The sequence below is a fragment of the Balaenoptera musculus genome, chromosome 14 (genome assembly GCF_009873245.2).
Source record: "Balaenoptera musculus isolate JJ_BM4_2016_0621 chromosome 14, mBalMus1.pri.v3, whole genome shotgun sequence".
NCBI lineage: Eukaryota > Metazoa > Chordata > Mammalia > Artiodactyla > Balaenopteridae > Balaenoptera > Balaenoptera musculus.
Genome location: NC_045798.1, coordinates 52,023,604 through 52,037,578, shown reverse-complemented (window position 1 = coordinate 52,037,578; position 13,975 = coordinate 52,023,604). Strand labels below are relative to the sequence as shown.

Here is a 13,975-nt window from a genome sequence, read left to right as displayed (position 1 = left end):
AATCAAAGGAAAATGCTTGGCTGCTTCCCCAAACCTCTGGGGAAACAGAGGTGGGCTGTAAGGAAGGAATCCCCCGTGGAGCCGTGGAGAGCCCACTCCTGCACCAGCTAAGAACGCCCAGGTAGATGGGTGGTGTGGGGCTGAGGACGGAGAGCAGAACAAGAAGGGAGAGAAGAGGAGTGGAAAACTCCTCTGCATGAATTTTCCAGGTATAAGTGATGCTCTACTTTGGGGAAAAGAGCAGTAAATAATACTCGGAAAGAGGTAGTAGCCCTAAGTGATCTGGGAAAAATTCAAGGTCAGTCTGAATCAGCTCAGACCTGGACACAGCACCTGGTCATCTCTCCAGGAGCTTTGAGGACTTGCCTGTGCAGACATAACATGACAGTCAAGTTGTCCAAAAGTTCAAAAAAGTGCAGAATCTGGTGGGGAATCTAAAACATAAAATTCGATTTCTTAAACTTGGGTATACGTCATGTCCCCCAATGTCAAAAACAGGTACTAATTAGACAAAAAGAAGTCTCTTTGTTTCTTTGCCAGCATCTTTCACTCTAAACTTGCTGGCCACAACTGATTACCAGGATGGCAATAATCTAACAGAATGCCGGAATTAAAGCAACGCCATGGTTTTGTTTATGAGGCTGACGTAAGCATCTAATTTTTAAATTGAACACAGGCAGCATCCACTCTTCCCTGCCTCAGACTGTCCTGATCTATTTAGCTGATGGTGTCTAAAAAAAAATTAGCACAATTCCACTTTTTATTGGCATAATTCAGAGACTGTTAGGTTCCTGACTGGCTCTGGCATGAACTCAGCCTTTCAGCTCTCCATGCAGTAACCCCATCTGGTGGTGGAGGGAATAACTGCAGGCTGTACAGTGCTAGGGGGTAAACTTGCCTTTTGCTGGTCTACTTCCAAAAACAATTTCCTGTGCTTATCTAAGTTTACCAGACACTGAATACATTAACTTGGCATGGTTTAATGGGATTCAAAGTATGTTGCTATTGAAATGAACATTGAAATGGTTTACAGCTTAAATATTTTAAAGCTGTTGGCTCCCTTGCTCATTTATTCGATACATTCTTCTTAAGTGCCTGCGATGTGCAAGCCCTGTGGCGGGCACTGGGACACCAAGGAAAATCAGGTATGGTTCCTGCCATCCAGGAACTGAGTACAGTTCGGTAGGAAGACAGGCAAATGATCATGCACCTCCATGGAGAGTCTCAGGAGGGTGTGGTACCCCAGCCAGCGCATGGCATAGTGTGTGTGCTCAAATATTTGTTGAAGAAATGCTGAACAAGTGACTTGGAAACACACAGGAGGGACACCTAACCCAGGCTCAGCAGTGGTGGTGCAAAGCATTTAAAATATATACCATATGCCAATATGCCAAACTAATATCCTTATTTGGTGAACAGTTTTGGAGGAACAGACACATATCTCACACCATGATGGCACTAAGTAATAATCTGTACTTTCTTGGAAAATTGAGATAACCAGGACACTCTATTCTGCAAAATGCCAGGTACCTAAGGTCTTAGGTGTCTTAGGTGAAGCTATTATATTTGAATTAACACAGTCTCCTCTGCATGCTTGGTTGAGTGCAAAGTCACGTGCCATTTGGTTACAATGGGGAAGAAGAGATATACAAACCTTTCTTCTCTTGCTTGTCTTTGCTCTTCTCTTTTGTCTAAATAGTCTCGGCTAATGGAAATATGCAGAAGAAACAAAATGGGGAAGGAAAATAACAGAATTAGATGCTCATAAAATTGCCAAGAAATTATTAACAGAGTATATAATGAAAGCCCACTATCATATCAGAAATGGAAAGTGGTTGTCATTGAATTTTTAAAAAATAAATATAAAGGCTATACTTTAAAAGTACTAAATATAATGAGTTTTCTATAAAATCACAGGGATGAAAACATGGGATTACTGGATTCACTCAGAGACTTTGCTAATTATTCTTCAGAAAGAAGACTAAGTATATGAGGGGAGGGGAGATAAAAACATTTTTAAAAGTTAAAACAATTCATAAATAAAATATCGCAATGACAAGCAAGCAATAGCTTTCAGAAGTGATTAACACACAATCAAGCTCTGGTAACTCCCCAACATTCATCTCAAGAATTAAATCTGAGTGGGCCCAAGTGTCCTGGCCATTTTGTGTTGCACTCTACAGTTTGCACATTTCTTCCAGGGCCCAGGATTCTTTCTCCGCATCCCTCACATTCTCGGTTTCTAAGCAGGGATCACTGGAAGCTCTTGCTTTGTGCATTCTCTCTTGTCTTTATCCACAAGATGTCCAAATTGGTCTAATTTTAATGTTTGTTTTTCTGTTCCTACTGGTGAGGTTCCAACTTGAATCTAAGTTTAAGACTGTGTGGTCAGTCACTTCTCAGTTAACCACTTGTTTTCCTGGAGAATTCTGACATCACAGTTTTCTACCTCACAAGGTAGCTTAAGTACTCCACCCCTCTGTGCACTGATAACTGGATATAAAGGGGTAGTAAGTCAGAGCAACTAAAGCAGGTTAGGAGGGGGAGAAAAAGCAACAAAGACACAAATTTGTTATCATTTATAAACATCCATTCTCATCACTTACCACACTAGAAATAATATTTCCCGTAACCCAGGAAACTTAAGATCATAATCGACAAAAATAACAACAGATAAGAATGCTTCGCAAAGAAAAAAGCACAAGGATCATGACTAACTTAAATCAATGAAGTGGCTGATAAAGGATCAGCCATTTGGGTAATCCCAGGGACTACTCTATAAAGCTTTTCCTATTTCCTTCCTTGAATTTCTTTTCATTCACATCCTCAGAGTTTCAGAATGGAACTGAAGTCATCATAATTAATAGTTCTCTGAGGTCTTTACTGATGATCAGCATTCCTTTCTGGACAAGGATTATTTTGCCAGGGTCTCTCTATGCTCTTAAATGACGAGTGAGATCCTTTTATGACCAAGAGGAAATAGTGAATAGCTATGAACGTGATCTCTGAAGATAGGTTGCCCGGGTCTAATTCTCACTCTGCCAACATGTGTGCTGAATATATATTACAATGCACTCTTGTCTTATTCTTCTGGGACTTCAAAGATATAAATACTAGATGTATTGTTTCACAGGTCCATGAGGCACTGTTCATTTTTTTCAATATTTTGTTTTGTCTTTCAGATTGGAGACTTTCTGTTGTTTTAACATCAAATTCACTGACTCTTTCTTCTCTCATTTCTATTCTGCTGCTGAAAGCATTCAATGAATTTTTTATTTTGCTTATTGTATTTTTCAGTTCTACAAGTTTTTCCATTTGGTTCTTCTTTATATCTTCTATTTCTCTGCAGAGACTTTTCATTTGTTTCCAGAGTATTTGTCTTTATATCTTAGAACATGTTTATAATAACTGCTTTAAAGTCTTTGATAATGACAACATCTATGTCCATTTGTGGTTAGCATATTTTGATTCTCTTTTCTTTTAAGATTTTTCCTGTTTTTCTATGACAAGTTGTTTTGGATTGCATTCTGTACATTTTAAGTATTTTGTAATGAGACTCTGGGTCTTATTTAAATTCTATGAAGAATCTTGCTTTCTTTTAGCAGGCAATCAACTAAGTCAAGCTCAGCCGGCAAGTTCTGACTGCCTTCTGATATTGGTTCCAATATTAGCTCAGTTTTCAAATATTTTTAGTGCTATCCATATCAGGCCCTTATATGCGCCACCCAGTGGCCAGTCTGGGACCTGAGTGTGTTCCACTCTGTACTTAGTTCTCAAAGCCTGTGGTATGCTGTTTAGGTCCTGAGCCACATGTGTACAAAACTAGAGATGACCTCAGGATTGCTCTCTTGATCTCTCTACTCTTTGTGACTTTCCCATCATTTTCTGGATTCCCTGGGTCTCCCTTCCTGGTCCTCTAGCCAGAAAGCTTGGGCTTTATTTTCCCTGCTCTGCTGCAGACTTTCAGTAATTCTATCTGCATACAGGGCAATGCAGCAGGAGGACACAGAGAGGAAGAAAAGTGCTCTTGCAGTCATGCTCTTCTGATCACAGGAAGGGTTCCCTCCCTCAGAGTCTTAGGCGCCTGCCTGGACACTGCTGCCATCACTGTGCTTCTGTAACAATATTGCTTGGAGGCTGGGGTAGGAGAGAAGAAAAAAATAAGAAAAAACAGGAGACTTCTCAACTCTCTGACCCTCAGGAATTCCTTTTGCAGCTCCCCAGTCCAGAAAAAGAGGTCTTCTTTTAGAGCTCTTTCAGTTCACACTTGGTATGTGATTCTGAGTTTTGGAGTGCTGGTGAGTACATGCCATGTGATACTGGAGGGAAAAAATGGTAAACTCTCCCTGGTTTGGTGGAGCTTTGAATGCTAGTCTCCATCCCCAGTTCAATGCTAGTCTCCATCCCCAATTCACCTGCTCCCTTTTACAGTTCAGAGTTCTCAGAGCTCCATGCTTTAAATCTGTCCATGATTTATGGTTGCACTGAGTGATGTGGTAGAAGAGACAGGAGGGAGTGTGCTGATTCCATCTTTCCCAGAACTGGTACCCTGTTTTAAGAGGTTTTCAATCAAAATCTTTAGATGCGTAAGCTAATCTCTGAATTTTCCATGTGTTTCAGTCAGATTCTCTGCTGCTATTTGGTGGTGAAATATGTGAATCTCTCAGAAGGCACTGAATCAGGAAGCATTTAACCTGTTCCAGTGGTTTTACAAACTGGCCTTTCCAAAAGTGACAACTTCCAGAGCTACCTCATGAGAAATGGTGCATACAGGTCTGGTCTTTCCATATATCATTTGGTAGAGATCTGACAGCTCAAGGTATACCACACAATTATGGTATGAGAATGATGTTGGTTTACTTCATGCAGCCCATTAGCCCCATCTTACAAAAGTCAGGATTAGTGTTTCACCCACAGACTTGGGATACTTCTTTTCATGAGTTACGGTCAAGGCAAGTTCACAACTCTGCTCATGTTTTGGTCATTTCTACAATTATACATACTCTTCCTGGCTGCTGGAAAAAAAACACTATTGAACTTGTAAATCCTCATTGACAATGCTTTACATTGTTTGTAGATTTCACTGGGAGTAATCGATTGGAATACTTTTCCCAAAAAAGTGAACTGAGGAAAAAGGAAGTGGAGATGGGAGAGAAATAAAAAAAAGAAAGAGTGTGGAAGCTATGGGAGAGGTGAATGGGAAGATGAAGGAGGGGGAAGGAAGGAGATGGGGAAGGCAAGAGGGAAGTAGGGGAAAGATAAAGGGGACAAAAGAATAGTAGAAGGAATGAAATGTGTAAGAAAAGTGTCTGGCGTTTTATAAAGCACTGCCCAGCTTGAACCCAGGCAAAGGGAGTGTTAGGAGGTTGACCAGGAGGATGGGGGCAATGGGGACAGCTGATCTGGCTGAAGGAGAAAAGGAGTGACGCTGGACTCAGCGGGGCAGACAGGCCAAGACATGGAAGCTGGAGTAGGCCACACCAAAGAACACATCCTTGGAGCTGGATAGAGACCAAAGAGATCAGGGGGACAATGGGCTGGGAGTAATCAGCACAATGCCTCTTTCTCCCACTTAGAAGGAAAAATTATTGCTTAAAAAATATGAAATATTGCTACTGGGAGTAAGAAACAAACCAGAAAGTGGGAAAAGCATTTTCTTTTAGGCGTCCAATAGAATATGAATAAAACATGAGTAGCTTCAGGGGGAAATGGCTAATTAAGACGATTAGGTTCTCTGCCTTCAGGAAGGCCTGGATAAAACCATTTTAGATAACGAAGGACCCAGGAACACACAGGTCCTTAATTGTATTTGGCTGGCTGGCTGTGCTTCCTGCCATAGGTTCAAGGAAGACAGGCCATAACAAACCAGATGGAGCCTGTTTCAGGCATCGTCTTGCTCTTCCCTGAAAACAGAGACAGCATAGGAAGCAAGCATATTAATTTCTAACCCTTTAACACCAGTATTAACCATATGCAATGGTGAAGGCATGTGATTTAACTTTCAGTTCATTCTTTAAAAAATCTTAAAATCCATCTTACCTGAATTTGTTTCTTTCCTCCCGTTCTATTCTCTGCAACCTTTCTTCTCTCTCCTGTCGCCGCCTCTCTCTCTCTGCCGCTAAGGACTCTTGGTGCTGCCTAAAGGATGACGTGAGAAGACCACTCAGTGATGACCTAAAGATACAATGAGTTAATGTTTGATTGGCTTGTCCAGTGATTAAAAGTACTAATGCAGGAATCAGTCCGTCCTTGGTTAGAACTGAGGGTCTGCTAGTACCTAGGTAATACATGGGGAAAATTACTGAGTGTCTCAGGTCTTCTGTTTCAAGATCTTCATCTGTAAATGGAGGTAAATAACCTGCTTCATGTGCTCAGACGACAGAAAAGGGATAATGCATATAAAATACCAAGCAACATGCTTGGCATACAAGCAGTCATCAATAATGAGTGCTATTATTATCGACAAGTATTCCAGGAATATACTTAAAATATATATACATATTCTCTCTCTCCATACACACACACACACACACACACACACACACACACACACACATTTTAAAACTGGTCTATGATAAGACTTTGATGAGCTGGAATCAACATTCAATCTAAAACTGTTTTCTATTTTACATGTACTAAAAATATTTTGCCATACACCAGTTTCTCAATATACCTCCCAAAATAGTTATGTCATCTTAAAACAAGATGTTGGGATGACAGATAAGGAGAAAGAGACAGCAATGGTCTGAAATCTGAATGCAATTAAGGAAATTTCATTGCATGTCAAGAAGCATCCATGAACATGCAGCTTATTCAGAGGACGGCACTTGACTCTGGTAATACCACACAAACAATCTGGACTGTTCACTGAAGATGTTGTGATGGGGAAGGTCAGCTGTGTGACGGCCTCAGTGAAGAATCACAGGAAATGTTAAGTCAGGAGAATTGGTAGGAGAAGGCAAAATTAGATAACTACATGGAAAATAAAGAAGAGGGTTAGCTGGGAAGAAGAGTCTGTTGGACCCCTGGGGAATAATAAACATAATCTGTTACAGACAATTGGCCCTTCATTTATTGAGGGAAAAAAAAAAAACTAAGACACAAATATTTCTAATATATAGCTTGGGTAATAGCCTACTTGAATTTGATGAAAATATACTTGGCTGGTGGGGAACACAAGGTCCCCCCAGGAGAAAGATGTGACTTTTGCATCACACACATTCTGTGGTAAGTCACACAGCTGCTCTCCCTAGAAAAGGTGAGTCACCTCTGGATATCAATCAGAGGTGGGAGGAGAAGTAGAGGGAAGAAACCACCACCCCCAGTAGCTACAGGAAGGGAGTAACCAAATCCTATGTAAGCAGCTTTTGGCAGGAAAGAGCTCTCTGCAGGAGAGAGCTCCTTTTGTCTTGTCACTTTAGCAAAGCTATATTGTAACTAACCTTAAACCAGGCGCCCCCATGCCCTACTAATCTCCGGCCCAAGCATATGTTTTAAACCTTTTGATCACACAATACCTTGCTTAACCTGTTTGGTTCTTTCCTTAGATCAAAGAAGTAAAAATGAAGAATAAGTAATTAACAGATGACTAAATCTTTTCCCCAGCTTCCCTGTCAGTAATCCTATGAACAAACGGTGAGAACAAGATAGAATCTAAAGAAAGATTACAAGGAGTTGACAAGCCTGCATGCAATGGGATATGGCAATGAAGCTGACCCCCATCTCAATGATTAATTGAGATTACTCCCCCTTTTTCCCTTTAAAAATGTTCATGGCTGAGCAAAATCTTCGGAGTTGGTTTTGGGACACGAGTCCACCTTCTCCCCAGGATGCCGGTTTTCTGATTAAAGTAACCTTTCTGTTTCTACCAGCACTTGAATCTTTTCTTTTTAATTTTAATTTAATTTTACTTTTTAAAATTAATTTTTATTGGCGTATAGTTGCTTTACAATGCTGTGTTAGTTTCTGCTGTACAGCAAAGTGAATCAGCTATACGTATACATATATCCCCTCTTTTTTGGATTTCCTTCCCATTTAGGTCACCACAGAGCAATGAGTAGAGTTCCCTGTGCTACACAGCAGGCTCTCATTAATTATCTATTTTATACATAGTAATGTACATATGTCAATCCCAATCTCCCAATTCATCCCACCTCCCCCTTCCCCCTCCCCCCACCCAGTATCCATACATCTGTTCTCTACATTTGTGTCTCTGTTTCTGCTTTGCAAATAAGTTCATCTGTATCATTTTTCTAGATTCTACACATAAGTGATATTATACGATATTTGTTTTTCTCTTTCTGACTTACTTCACTCTATATGACAGGCTCTAGGTCCATCCACATTTCTGCAAATTGCACAATTTCGTTCCTTTCTATGGCTGAGTACTATTGCATTGTATATATGTACCACATCTTCTTTATCCACTCTTCTATTGATGGACATTTAGGTTGTTTCCATGTCCTGGCTATTGTAAAGAGTGCTGCAATGGGGCTTCCCTGGTGGTGCAGTAGTTGGGAGTCTGCCTGCTATTGCAGGGGACACGGGTTCGAGCCCTGGTCTGGGAAGATCCCACATGCCGCGGAGCAACTGGGCCCGTGAGCCACAATTACTGAGCCTGCACGTCTGGAGCCTGTGTTCCGCAACAAGAGAGGCCACGATAGTGAGAGGCCTGTGCACCGCGATGAAGAGTGGCCCCCACTTGCCACAACTAGAGAAAGCCCTCGCACAGAAACGAAGACCCAACACAGCCAAAAATAAAATAAATAAATAAAAATAGTAAAACTCCTCCCTAATATAAAAAAAAAAAAAAGAGTGCTGCAATGAACATTGGGGTACATGTATCTTTTTGAATTATGGTTTTCTCCAGGTATATGCCCAGGAGTGGGATTGTTGGGTCACATGGTAGTTCTATTTTTAGGTTTTTAAGGAACCTCCATACTGTTCTCCATAGTGGCTGTATCAATTTACATTCCCACCAACAGTGGAAGAGGGTTCCCTTTTCTCCACATCCTCTCCAGCATTTATTGTTTATAGATTTTTTTGATGATGGCCATTCTGACTGGTGTGAGGTGATACCTCATTGTAGTTGTGATTTGCATTTCTCTAATGATTAGCGACGTTGAGCATCTTTTCATGTGTTTGTTGGCCATCTGTATCTCTTCTTTGGAAAAATGTCTATTTAGGTCTTCCACCCATTTTTTTGATTGGGTTGTTTGTTTTTTTGATATTGAGCTGCATGAGCTGTTTGTGTATTTTGGAAATTAATCCCTTGTCAGTTGCTTCATTTGCAAATATTTTCTCCCATTCTGAGGGTTGTCTTTTCATCTTGTTTATGGTTTCCTTTGCTAAAGCACTTGAATCTTGAGTTTTGACTTTTGAGCAGAGAGCAGCCAGACCTAAGTTCAGTAACACCTATATTCTCGGCTCACTAGGCAGCTACTATAGCACCTTGGACCCGTAGGCATAGATAGAAGTTTATTTATCTTTCATATAAACAAAGTCCAGACTAGCTTGTGTAACTTCTATCTTATTTAAGATACTGTTACCTATTTATTTTTCTGTTATATACAGCCAAATCTAATCCATAATCAGAGTGGAGGGGTTTCCTGTGCCACTCACAAAGTGATTGAGAGAAATTGTTATGAATGTAACAGACTTGTTTAACTTGATTAATAAGTTTAACCTAGCAGATGACCATATATAACCTGGTGCCCCAAATTAAAGAAAATGCAGTCTTCTCAAATACACAGGAACTATTCAAAAACTGACGGTCAATCCTGTGACAAAGTTCAAGCTCGTGAATGAATACCAAGAATTGGTTTTCATGTGGGCTACCTTCCTAACCACAATGCAATTGACTTCAAAATAAATAACAAGAAGATACATCTGAAAAATCCATATAATTGGAAAAATTTTAAACCTTTCTAATTAACTCAGGTCAAAGAAGAAAATTAGAAAACATTCAAAGAGTATTATAATGAAAAGACTATATATCAAAATTTTTAGGATGCTTCTAAAGCATAATGAGTGGTCAAGTCAACAATTTGAAAAGCAAGAATGTAATAAATTCATTATTCTTAGGACTAGAAGAGAGCTTTCTAAACCTGACAATGGGTATTCAGTAAAAAAAAATTTTTTAACTATGGTAAGCACCATTCTTAATGCTGAAACATTAAGAGCAGTTTAACATTAGAAGTGATACAAGGATACCCCCAGAATTGCCTGTATTTGACGTTATTCTTAGCCAGTGCACTAAGATAAGTAAAACAAATAAAAGCATAAGGAAGGGAAAGAAATACAATGCCATTATTTGCAGATAATATCATCTTTTTAGAGAATCCAAAAAAACCCCTACAAGTTATTAGAATTAATAAGAGTCTAGCAAGGTTTCTCAATATAAAATGTACAAATAGCAATTGTATTTTCATATATCAGCAACAATTTACCAAGTTAACCACAAGGTAACTATGAATTACTTAATTATATGAAAGACGTTTATAAAACTTTATTAAAAGACCCAAATAAATGATAACTATATCACATTCACATATAGAAAGATTCAATACAGTCGAGATGCCAATGCCAATTCTTTTTCAATTTATACAATTCTAATACAATTCCAAATCAATTTTATTCAACATTCCAAAAGGATTTTCCATGGAACGTTACAAGGTGGCTCCAAAATTTTTATGGAGGAACTGAGATCCAGGAATAACCAAGACAATTTTGAATAAGAACAAAGTGGATCACTGGTCCCACTGTATATCAAGCCCATTCTAAAACCACAATGATCAAATGTGAATGTGGTCTTGGTGCAAGAACAGAAGCATGGAATGACACAGGCTCATACACATACGGAATCTTGATTCATGATAGATGTGTCATTACTTATCAGCAGGAAGGAAATGAACTATTTAATAAATGGTGCTGAGACAACTATTAGCTATATAAGACAATATACAGTTAGCCCCTCCTCATACCAGACACAAAAATAAATTCTAGGAAGTCTAAGTGAAAATGTAAAAAGCAAAACTTTACAACTTCTAGATATTAGGATAGGAAAGAATTTTTTTAGACAAGAAACCCAAAAGGGCAATCAAAAAGGGAAAATTTAATACATATGCATACGTTAAAATTTAAAATTTATATACATTGAAAGACTAAGGATAAAGAAAAGCCACAGCCTGGGAGAAGCTAATTGTAACACATATAAACCACAAAGTATTAGTAAACTCAATACAAAGAGAACCCCTCTAAATCAGTATGAAAAAGACAAACTACCCAGTGGAAAAATGGGAAATGGAAAAATGAGCAAAAGATAATGGGCATTTCACTGAAGAAGAAAATTAAATCGCCAATAAATATATGAATGCTACTCATCTTCACTAGAAATCAGGGAAAGGAAATGTAAGCTAAACCCATAGTGAGATATTGTTTCACACCTCTCAGGTTGAAGACCGACAGAAATTAGTGCCTGATGACACTAAGCATTGCCACAGAACAAGACAACAAGAACTCCTATATATTGCTTCTGGGAGTCTAAGGGGATAAAATCATTTTGGAGAAACTTAATACATTTGAAGATGTGCATATCCTGCAACCCAGCAATTCCACTTCCAGGTTTATACTAGAGAGTAATCTTTGCATGTGTAAAGATGACAGACATGTACAAGAATAAAATATATTACACCGTTTTGTACTGCTAATGGTTAATAATTAGAAAGAGCATAAATATCTACAAATGGAATACTCTATACTTGAGAAAATGAATGAAATAGAGTGATACGGACTAACTTGGATGATTCTCAAAAGCACAATATATTGATAGTGACAAGTAGTTTGAAGAACATGACGGCATGCTATCATTTTTATGAAGTTTAAATACATGCAGAGCAAAACCACACACTATTTAGGGATACATGATATTTAGAAAAATATAAAAACATATACGGAAATGGTAAACACCAAATTCAGGGTAGTGGTCATCTCCAGGGAAGAAGAAAAGAGATGAAGTCTTCAATTTTATATATAATGTTCTTTATTGCTCTATAATTTCTGTAATTATCTACAATTTTCTGTAAGCCTGGAATACATTTTTAAAATTCATTCCACTTCTCTTTAATAATCAAAAGTCCTTGGGTAGACAAATAGCTCATAGTTAATATAAAATATCTTTGAAGCCCCAAGCTAGCTGAACATTAAAAGTTATGTCCAATTACAAAATTTAAAAACAAAAAACAAAACAAAAAATAAGGTACCCTACAGAGGACAATTATTTTAGGCGAATCTGATTCTAGCTCAGCTCCCAGCCTGCCCTGTGTGGTGGTCTTCGTAAGAATCAGCAGCTTCATCTCTTGAGTTCTCTTTTCAGAGGGAGGAGAGAGAAGCTCTTGGGTGAGGAGCGAAATAAGGACCTTGCCATTTCCCCTTACGCTTCTGACTTTAATTTGTTCTTCTAAATATATCAGCTTGTTTCAAGAAAACTTCATGCATGGTAACTTAATAATGGGTCATTAGTGGCTATACTAATGAGGTTACAGTGAAGCTTCTCTATATCATTCATTAACATCATTTCCTTGTTTCAAATGAGAATATTGGAGCTTGTTTAAAATTAGAATAGTATTAGAACTTGAGAAAGTAAAAAATGTTCAATCTTGTCTAGTGGATGCTGTCATTCCTTCCCGGGTGCCTCTAAGGAAGGGGAATGCAGATGATCCCCTGTCCACTGAGACGCTGCAAAGGCAGACCTCGTGTTGGCTCTGAGGCCAGTGTATACCAGCGAACACACAGGCAGGCAGCGTTAACAACACGTGGAGGCTCTTTCCTTTCAGAACCGAGATGTGAGCTGCTAATGCAAAGCAATGAAGACTGGTTCCTCTTTTCCTAAAATGCAGCCAATGCCTTCTACAATTCAAGATCCATTCTCTTGGGTGCCCTAACACAGATTCCTGTAGCAGGAAAGGGCAATTAAAGGGCCTCATGAACATGTAAGCTACTTTGGTCATACTGGGAACAAAGAGTTATACATATAATATTAATAAATTAAATTTCCCTAGATCTCCCTCTACCTAGATAAGCCAAACATGTAAGAGTATAAACCCTGGCCCTATAAATCCTGTTTCTGGAAATAAGCTTACCTATAATACCAATGCTGGAATGCATTCAAACCATACAAAGGGAATATCCCAAATCATTGCTTAAAAAAAAAAAAAAAAATACCCAAACACCAAAATTCAAGCTAGTATGGTGAATTTTTCTCTTTATAAAGGCATCTTTAACAGATTTTTATCTTTCATATTCAATCTTTCAGGAAAATGCCTGTAGTGATTGGAAGTTGCTGCATTGTTTAATCTTGGCCAGTCTGGGGACAAGCTAGGGGGTAAAGGAATAAGCACAAGGCTTTTGATTGAGAAAACCTGAGTATGACCAGTCATTTTACCTCTCTGAGCCTCACTTTACATGTTTGTAAAACGGAGATAATAATACTTCCAACTCATGAAGTACTATTAGGTTTACATGAGAGTGTGCCCATGAGTTTGCTTAGAACAGCGTCTGGGCCACAGTAGACGCTGAACCGACATCACTTTATGTTGGGAGTCTAAACTCTACAGATGCAGGGGAGTTCCAGCCTGAGGTTCCCAGCCTCAGGGGCCAGAGTGGGCTGTGGGTTTGATCTGAACCTTCCCATCGTGGCTACAAGCTGGTCCATCATCAGGACTGCGTGCCACCCGGAATGCACCTGGAAAGCTGAAGTCATCTAAGTTACACCCAAGGCAGCTGCAACCAAATGAAGCCACATAAGAATGCAGGTGGCCAGAGGCCAGAGAGATTTTGCAAGGGAGTGGATGATATACTCTGAGTGAGAGGAATTACAGTACTTAATCTTGGCCGTAAAAGTCTCCAGGAACTGCCCCAGAAATCCCATCTGGTTCAAGCCTCCCTTGCTGGGAAGTCTGGAACAGGAACTCGATTG

General features: G+C 39.2%; 1 protein-coding gene across 5 annotated transcripts in view; it reads right to left on the bottom strand.

Annotated features, from left to right (window-relative positions):
• FHOD3 (formin homology 2 domain containing 3) overlaps positions 1 to 13,975 on the bottom strand; it is a 491,767-nt gene that overhangs the window by 107,947 nt on the left and 369,845 nt on the right. For 4 of the 5 annotated variants that reach the window (XM_036822951.1, XM_036822950.1, XM_036822947.1 and 1 more), the window contains 2 exons: positions 6,040 to 6,174; positions 1,655 to 1,705 (listed from right to left, as the gene is read on the bottom strand). In XM_036822951.1, the coding sequence (XP_036678846.1) occupies positions 1,655 to 1,705; positions 6,040 to 6,174 (186 nt within the window). The remainder of the gene's footprint in view (positions 1 to 1,654; positions 1,706 to 6,039; positions 6,175 to 13,975) is intronic. The other variant, XM_036822949.1, reaches the window with a different exon arrangement.